This window comes from Psammomys obesus, unplaced genomic scaffold (genome assembly GCF_907164565.1).
Source record: "Psammomys obesus unplaced genomic scaffold, mPsaObe1.curated_primary_1811, whole genome shotgun sequence".
NCBI lineage: Eukaryota > Metazoa > Chordata > Mammalia > Rodentia > Muridae > Psammomys > Psammomys obesus.
Window position 1 is genome coordinate 10,059,162 of NW_026585504.1, and position 9,442 is coordinate 10,068,603.

A 9,442-nucleotide genomic window follows, 5' to 3' on the forward strand; every position below is an offset into this window, starting at 1 on the left:
GACCAAACATTGATACATCATCCTTCTATAATTCAGTAGACAGCAGTTTTCCTAACGATCCTACTTTACCTGTGGCATTTATGGAGATCTTGAGGAAGCCAGCTGCTAGTAACTCTAATAGATAAGGCACTGTAAGGAGAAAGTCTCGAAGAGATGAGGCGACAAACAGATGGAACTAAGAGGAAGGATAGAACCTAGGATTCAGGAGTTAGTGACATTCTTTTGCATCAAATAAAATGTGATTATTAAAGATAGACCTGGGACAAAGACCTAATTAACATGGTGTCAAAGAAAAGGCCCAGAGAAGTCCCTTTACTTCTTCTTAAGGCTTCCAAATGGGTTGAGAAGAACCTGTCAACCAAGATGTGTGGAAAGAGTGATTAAGAGGCTGAAGATGCACAGGTCTGCAATTAGTCATGGGTACTCAGCAGCTTCGATGTCTCTCTCTTTAATCCTTCTCTGCTGAAGCCTTCCGGTCTTACTCCCCCAAGAACTGCACCTTTTCGCAAGTCCCAATCCCTTTATTACACTTGTTTAAAGATTATGCTAACACTTTAAATGATGTCTCTGACCAAATCCCACCTTAACTAGCTTGCTTCCCTGGAAGAGTCTGAGGGTATATTAAATTTGCAACTTCATTAGACTGCATGATCCTGGTGATAAAGCTGAAAGAAGGAAGAGAAACTAGCCAGGAAGAGAACCACATGCAAACTGAAGAATTACTGGCTAGCATCTGCCATTGTGGCATGGAGTCTATGAAGAGAGTGTCGATCTCTTGGCAGGTGCACTTGCCTAACCAAGTGGTCATGTCAGGATGAACAGGCTTAGTGCCTGGAAACAATCCTCTGAAGGGAGAAGAGTTTACCAGACATGCCTAGGCCATTAATCTAGTCAGTTTCACTAACATTGCGGATTACATCCCTGAGCCATTTTGGCAGCCACAAGAACCCTGCAAGCCTACCGGTACTGTCAGTGTATAAGGAGAGAACTAAGACAAAGCCATTTGTCAAGAGCTTAAGAAATAATGGGGCTAAAACCCTTCCTGCATCTGATACAGTTCCCAAAGATGGGCTGTCTACTGGCACAGGCGTGCTGTAAACTGATTACATGCCGTTGCTATGAAGGCACTCTTTGTTCATGCGTCAGGGATCAGGGAGGTGGCTATAATGTCACCTGACCTCACAGAAGTGCAGGGGCAGAGGAGCCAGGGCAACCTTGCATGCTCCAACAGGCTAGCATATATATATCTATATGCTAGAGAGGGGGAGAGAGAGAGAGAGAGAGAGAGCGCAGAAAGAAAAGAAGTACTGAAGGCCCATTATATAGGGGCCAGCAGGTTAAGGCCATTTTCAGTCTGTCATGCCAAAGCAAAAAAGGCAAGTAGAGCCGATTCATTATTCTTGCAGGTATCCTTTGCTTTCAGGAAGGCCTGGAGACTTTATCTAGCTGAATTCAGGGCTCTGCAATATGCTCAGCTGAAGTATATTGGCCATCTTTCAAAAGACTGTTATGAGACAGGCAAATGAGTGATTCTCTCTCCTCTTTTTCCTTCAATCTTTTAACCACTTTGTTGGTTTGAAGAGCTGGGTAAATGGCAACAGATTTGGCTCAGGGAAGTCTAACTTTAGCATACCTCCACCCCTCCCCATTTCAGACTTTGCCCTACTTAAATCAATTCAAGCTTATTTTTATTTCTAGACACGTTTTAAAAATGAGAAAAATTTATTTTAACATTGTATAACTCTTGAAAAATAATTTCCATCTTCTACAGCATTCCTAGTACATCAAAACACATGGTCCTCTTGGGCCATGTGACTTGCCAAAATAGGCCATATGCACATCCGTCTGGCAGGACCATGTGACACCACAGTTCTCTCCTAGGGCAGCGGCTAGGCAGTGGGAGGAAGTGTGGACACACACATAACACACTTTCCTGCCAACTATCACTAGCCACAAGCAAATTATGTTTCACTTTTCTTTTTGCCAAAAGATTTTGACTTCATTTACATCCAAAGGTAAGATGAGTATAAGCGAAAAGATAAGACAGTCTACAATCACATACAATCACAATCACATAAAGTAACACAGCATGTTAAAATGTACAATGCAACTGAGATAACCCCAAACTAAGCAAACAGCTTCTGAACTATGTCTTTCAGTCAGGATCATTCTTAAAAGTTGTAAAAACTGAAATTTTCCTTTAAAAAAGATGATAAAATGAGCAAAACTAGAATTTTCCCCAAGTCCTCTCACAGGCATTGAGCATGATTATCTCTCCAGAGAAAACAGGGCTCAACTGCAAGCTTGAACATCAGCAGGGCACAGGCCGAGTGCTGTGGCAGAACTAATGGATGACTTTTGGGGTTGCCTTCTCTCCCGAGCCTTTGGCATTCTTTATCAAGCGGTACATAAAAGAGTAGAAAAATAAAAGATTGTCATATTGTCCTTTGTACTTCTCTTTCAGCATGTCACTATGGTAGTCTACCAAGAAGTAATAAATGGCTTCAATTGTGGAAAGGAAAGTATCTGGCTTCCCTTTTTGATGGCGCCAAAAGCAAGTTTTTCTTGTTTTCAGTTCAACTTGTAATAACTCTGCCAAAAAAACAAAAAAGGAACATATAAATACTTCTCAATCACATTATTATTGAGAACAATAACAATAACTGGTACAATAATATGCATTGATACATAATTATGATTTAATTGCTGCTGGGATTTTTTTAAAGTACAGATAAATTCTTCCTATTCCAACTCTAAACAGGGTATTATTTTAAATGCACAGAGGAACATACAGAAACAACACATGTTGGAGAAGGGGAGAGCATGCATACTCAATCTCCCCGAGTCTCAGATCTTGTACAACACACTTTAAATTGAGCAGCCTAGCGAGTCTTTTATCCTGCTGTCTTCTGACAGCTTCTTTTCAAGTTTTCACTTTTGACAGAACTTCATTATCCATTTGCAAAAGAATTTAATTTATCCGATAAAACATTTTTCTTGAAACAGTTGTCATTTTTATTCACTCTTATTTTTTCTTTATAGTTTGTTATAGGCCCTAACTAAAGAGGAGGAAGGAGACAAACACAGAAGAAGGAGGGAGGAAGGTAAATGACTATAAAGATATCTGGACAAGCCATAAGGAAATAACTATCTACCTAAAAAATACCTTTAATATAAGTAGGTGTATAAATATACATACATAGTTAAAATAAAATTTTCTCATCCGAGCTGATAATGTTCCCTCCAAGAGGCCAAAGATCTAACAAAACCCCCTAACACCAGGCACGAGAAGCCCTCGTTTGAGTTGTTGGTCACTGTTGACAAGAGACTCCATAGTATTATAGGTGATGGTTACTGCCCTGGGTTGCCCCCAGAGGCGGAAGGGGAGTCCCTACAGCTAAAGACACCATGCACTTCAGATAGAGCCCAGAGAAGGCCCAAAAGCCTCTTCCCTGAAGACAGGGCACCATGCAGGCTCCCAAGAGAGAAGCAACTAACAGGCCTAGTCAGCTATGATGCCTCTGAGCCAGCCACAACAATAACCAGCACAGCACAATCATCCTAGGGCACAGCAGGGCACCCAAACCCTGGGGGTAGCCAACCGCTCTCTAACCAGACTTCTATTACACCCACCTAAGAGGGAAATCATGCCTGATACTGGAGAGTTAGCTGTTTACCCAGGGCCAGTGAAGTCATGGATCTTGGAGAAGAATCTCTTTACTAAGCAGCATAACCTTTAACTATTTTCAACATGCTCCCATAATAAAAGTACTCAAGAAAGTAAGAACAGACAGAACATACCACAATATGATACAAGGTATATATAACCAATATACTAAACAAAGGAAAACAGAGCATTTCCTCTAAAATGTTAGGCAAGGGTGCCCATTCTCCTGATTTCTATTCTATATAATTCTTGAAGTTTTAGATACAGCAGTAAGATAAGAGAAAGATATAGGAGGATCAAAACTGGAAAGGAAGAAATTACCTATTGCTTCTTAGAGACATTATGATTCTATACTAAAACACCCCATGGGCTCCACTGAAAAACTTTTGGGTCTGATAAATATGCTCAGCAAAGTCAAAGGATACAAAACCCAGTAGCTTTTATATACAGCAATAATGGACTTACAGAGAAAGAAAGCAGAAAAAAACATTCCATTACAATTGCCTCAGAAACAAAATGAAACCAACCCAGATATCTAGAAATAACCTAACCAAGGAAGTGAGAGATCTCTACAAGGTGAGATGGGGGAAGTGAACTCTTCTTCATTGCTGTGGGAATGTAAACTCTGCAGCCAGTATGGAGATTACTGTGGAGGTTTTTCAAAACACTAAGAATGAAATAACACACAGCCTCACTACACCACTCCTGGAAATAAACTCGGTGGACTTCTTATGATACCACAGAGATTCTTTTTTGGAAATGAGGCCAGCCTACATCTTCACCGACAAATCAATGGATAAGGAAAATGTATACTATCCAATTCTATTTGGTTGTAAAGAAAAAAAATACAAACTTTTGAAAACTGCAGAAAAATACAAGAAATTGGAAAACACTATATGAAGTGAGGTCATCAGACTCAGAGACAAATCTCATTTTAGGCAAACCTAAACAAACTGACTTTGAACAGTAGCAGAATAATTCCATTTATAGGTTTTTCAAGGACTTTTACTTGTGTTCTTTCATTTGAACCTAGTAATTACCATATAAGGTAATAATAAGAAAAATATCCCAGACACAGTGATCTCTCACTCCTTCAGAGCACAGGACAGTATGGATTCAGCTTCTAAACATCAACAATGAATCCTTCCAAGTCCTGTAACCCAGAGGTACAAACTAATTAATTAGCTAACAAGTTAATTAAGTCAGCGAAACACACTTTGTACTTCCTTTAGCTTGGAAATGATTAACAAACCATAACACATCTTTTCTTGAGGTTGCTCTCGGCAGCCATGCAATACCAACTGAGTAGCTCTCTTGCCCTCTAATCACCAAGCTGTTCAATAACTGGAAAAATCCGAACGCTTTCAGAGAAAACACCAAGAATGTGTGAGGCACTGAGAAAGGGACAAAGAAACAAGAGAAACAGTATGAGCTCCTGGCCTTCAGATTACCAGCTGTGTTACCTGGGCAAGTAAAGTAACTTAAACTGTTACCGGGAGCTCAGCATTTCACTCAAGCGAAATGTCATACAAGGCTGGGAGGTGGCTCAGTGAGGAGCGCACTTGCTGCCCAACAGCATGAGGACCTGAGTGGAACTCAGAAGCCAGGTAAAGGCAGATGCAGTGGCGCACAGCTATGTCCCTACACCTTTGGTGAGATGACGGGAGGGACAGGAGGATCCTCAGAAGCTATGAGTCAGCTAGTCGGGTGCAGTGAGCCGGAAGCTCTGTCTGAAACATAACAGAAGGCAAGGAATGACACCCAACATTATTCTCTAGCCGCCACATATGCTCAGTAGCATGCATGTGCCTACATACACACACACACATACACACACACACACACACACACACACACACACACGTACATACACATATGCACGTGTGTCACACACACATAAACACTTATGCACATGGGCAGCGTTTTTAAAATAAAAGACAGAGAAATGGAAGTGAAACAAATGAAACTCCTGTAATAGTAAGATGAGCTGAGACTACCACCCTGAACTCACAGTATGTACACCTATTATTTCCTTGGCTCTGTCCACTCAAGAAATGGCACACACTAGTAAACTTTCGTTACTCAACTCCTAATATTTCACTCTAGTAATACTAAACACACCACGGGTCTGTAAGAAAACTATGGTTCCGAGTCTGTGGCAGGAGGAAAGTCAAAGAAGAACTGCTGCAACTGCTGAGGCCAGTACTACAGACTACTGAGGTGCTTTAAAAAGGCTAGCTAACACATGAAGGAGCAACAAACTGAACTTCCACCGTGTTTCACTTGTCAGCTTAGTGACTGATTGAAGCAATGATGCATGAATACTAAACTCTGTTGAGAAAGTCTGTAGCCTGAAAGCATCACTCTAGTGTACTAAATGAACAGAAACCTTTAGGGTGGAAAGATCTAGCAGTCGTCACAGAAATCAAGTAATCCTAAGTTAATAATGGAAATACATTATTTTATATGCCTCCTGACTTAATGCAACAGTAAGTCTGCAACTTAAATTCAACGTACATAAATCACTCAACAATGATTGACTGATTGGGAAAGGACCTACTATCATAGTGACAACAAATAACAGATCCAAACGACCATGTAGACAGGCCTGGATATAGTCTTACTTTAAAGAACCCTAACTATGAGGCTGGGGAAATGGCACAGTGGTTAACAGCACTTCCTGCTCATGCACAGGACCCAAGTTTGGTTCCCAGCACCTATGTTAATAGGCTCATGACTGTAATTCCAGCTACAGGGGACCCAATGCCCTCTTCTGGCCTCCATGGGCTCCAACATGCACATACGCTCATACATACACATACATATTAAATAATCTATATTGTATACTAGTCAAAATATATAGAATGGGTCTAATCATGATGAGATATTCAGTCAACCAATTTGACCACTTTACAAAAACCTACATTAAGAAAAACAAAAATAGGACACTACTCTAGAATAAGAAACTAAAGATATACAAGCATCAAAAATCTGAGTCTAAATACTGTGTCAGAGGGGAAAGTGCTACAAAAGCCATTACTGTATTTATCGAAGAGATGTGAAGACAGACTGTACATTAGATATTGTACAAGTTCTGTTTTCTTAATGGCAATGGCATTAACTTTGTTACATGGGAGTGTCCTTATTGAAAAGATCTATGGTATTTGGAGAGCAGTTCTGTAAAGCCTACTGCTTGCTTTAAAATGGCTCCACCATCCACACAGATGCATAAACACACACGCAAGACAGAAAGGGAGAAAAGAAAGGGAGCGAATGTGAACACCGCATATAGCTGTTCTTTTGAGGGAAGCACAGATGGGAAGCTTTTCTAAATAAAAGCCGGCAGGGAAAGAAAGTCCCAAATACACTTGCTTACCCTGCAGCCGCTCATCAGAGGCTATCTGGTTGGTCTGGCTCCACGTGCTGTCGATAAAGACGGCTCTTTTCAATGCTGGGCCTTCGCAAGTGCTCTCATTCAGATCACAGCCTTCCTCCACCTTAGTTCTCTTGAGTTTAAAAGGTGGCATATCAAAGTCATCAGCTTTGCCTCTACCTTTACTTTCAATCCTTTTTTGCAGATGAAAAGAGACATCTTTAATTGAGATAGACTGAGGCCCAGGAAAAACAAGTACAACCTAAAACAAAGAAATTCAAGTTAGCTAGATGCTACTGTGACCTTCAACATAAACTCTGACTTAAAACTCTAAGAAAAAGAGTTGCTGAGTGTCTAAAAAATAAGCATTAGGTTGATTCTATTATTTGTTTTCTTTCACATACGGTAAAGTTTAGCTTATTTTCAATATTATAGCACCTGGAGAAGTTACTTAAAAATATGTCACTGATTGACAAAGCCAAGTTAACAGCACCTTGAATTTAAAAAAAAAAAAATTAAGAATTATTTCTGTGGTGTGATGCTACACTTCTATAATCCCAGCACTAGAGATGCAGGGACATGAGATCAGGGCCAGCCTGGGCTTCCTAAGAGTTACAGGCCAGTCAACTAGACAAAAGACAAAATATGTGATACTTTTAAAAAGTTACCACTGAAAACTGTTTAACGATTAAATACTATTTCCACTGTATAAGGAAAGAAGAAATAATACGGCAGGGGAGGAAATGGTGTGATGGCTTTTACAGCCATTAGTGATGGGAGGGTAAATCGTACAGTATAGTGAGGACTGTGAAATACACTTGTGGGACTAAATTCTGTAAGGCTGAGACAGCAGGATCTTGAGTTTCAAGGCTAGTGTGCGCCACACAGTGAAACTAGGTCTCAAATTTAAGAAGAGTGTTCTATTTAATTAAATAAATGGGATTTAATTGACCAAAGGATATACAAACATATGACTAGATCAAACTCAGATATTATTTGTAAATGTACTTTCTAAATAAATTCAAATTACACAGAAACATACAATACTATGTATATATCAACATATATGTATGTTTATGAATGTGTGTATACAATTTAATGTTTATTTATACATAAATTTAACATATACATGTCTTTATGTATGTGTTTATATATGTAATATATTGCAACATATATGTATATATATATATATTGCTCAAAAAAGTAAAAAAGATTTAGATGCTTCTTTCAGAAGCATTTAAAGACTTTTTTGAGATCTATTACAAATTAATTTTTGATAAGAAGGCTATTAACATCCCACCAAAATGACAGTTTTAACTAGAATATGAATTAGGAATCTCGGTATGCCCAAGAAAGACATGTAAGCAGCTATAAGAAATATTGCAAAGGTTTTTTTATACGAAAACTCTTAATTTGGGGAGAATTTCTAAAAACCCCTTTGAGGCAGTCTTTCTTTTCTTCTTTGCAGATATTTCAATGACAGTTGTGATTCAGTTTCCCAGTCTGTATCAAATTAGACCATCTACAAGCAATACAGACAGAATTCTGAGGGAGGAGGGAGAGAAAAGCAGAATACCAGTGAAGAATAAAACCCTAAAGTGAGGCATTAAAGCTCTAAAACAAACCAGCAGAGGAATTAAAAAAAAAAAAAAAAAAAAAAAGCCGAGGATGACTTGATCTGTGAACACTTGACTGAAGTAAAATGTGCACTCAGCATTAAGTAAGCACAACACTAGACTGCTAAGAAGATGCTGAAGCATGTTCAAACAAGCTCAGAAGGACAGGGAGTCAAAAGTTCCTGTGAGGGTGCTAAGTGCCACGCCACCCACCTCATGGTCCTTCCCTTCATACTCTGGAATGCACGGGTATGTGTAAATGCTCACAGAGTCGGGCGCTAAGAGCTTTGCGTGCACAGCAGTGCTTTTGCCGTCTGTTTCATTCGGATGCTTAATGATATCGATCTTTAACGGAAGCTAAAGCGGAACAAAAAGACAAATGAACAAAATAAGTATAAAATTCTGATTTTTATGTCAACATGAACTTCTGAAGCAGAGTTCACAACGCACTCACAGTGCGTGCCTGTGCGCACACCTACAGGTGAAGGCCACGCCGCTTAGACCAGGGCACTTAGGATGATAAGTTATCCATCAGCTCCAGTCGCTCCCTCGGTGTGGATCACGGCCCAGGCAACAACCTTAGCCCACGCCACATGTAACCTGTGCTTAAAGCAATGATCTAGGGTTGCTTTCCTCAGGTCAAGTGAGTTCAGTTCCTCACAGTTCAGCATCCAAGCCAAGGACATTTTAAAGACTGATTCCCATGACCTCTACGCTTCCTTTATGCTGTTTTCAAAAATAAATAAATAAATAAATAAATAAATAAATAAATAAATAAATAAATAA

The 9,442-nt window shown here is 39.6% G+C and overlaps 1 protein-coding gene across 1 annotated transcript in view; it reads right to left on the reverse strand.

Annotated features, from left to right (window-relative positions):
* Nucleotides 1–1,683: 1,683 nt before the first annotated feature.
* Nucleotides 1,684–9,442, reverse strand: part of Dtwd1 (DTW domain containing 1) — a 14,645-nt gene continuing 6,886 nt past the window's right edge. Inside the window, exons 3-5 of the mRNA XM_055619840.1 lie at nucleotides 8,870–9,013; nucleotides 7,044–7,302; nucleotides 1,684–2,592 (exon numbers count right to left, since the gene is read on the reverse strand). Coding sequence (XP_055475815.1) covers nucleotides 2,345–2,592; nucleotides 7,044–7,302; nucleotides 8,870–9,013 — 651 coding nt within the window. The 3' untranslated portion in view covers nucleotides 1,684–2,344. The remainder of the gene's footprint in view (nucleotides 2,593–7,043; nucleotides 7,303–8,869; nucleotides 9,014–9,442) is intronic.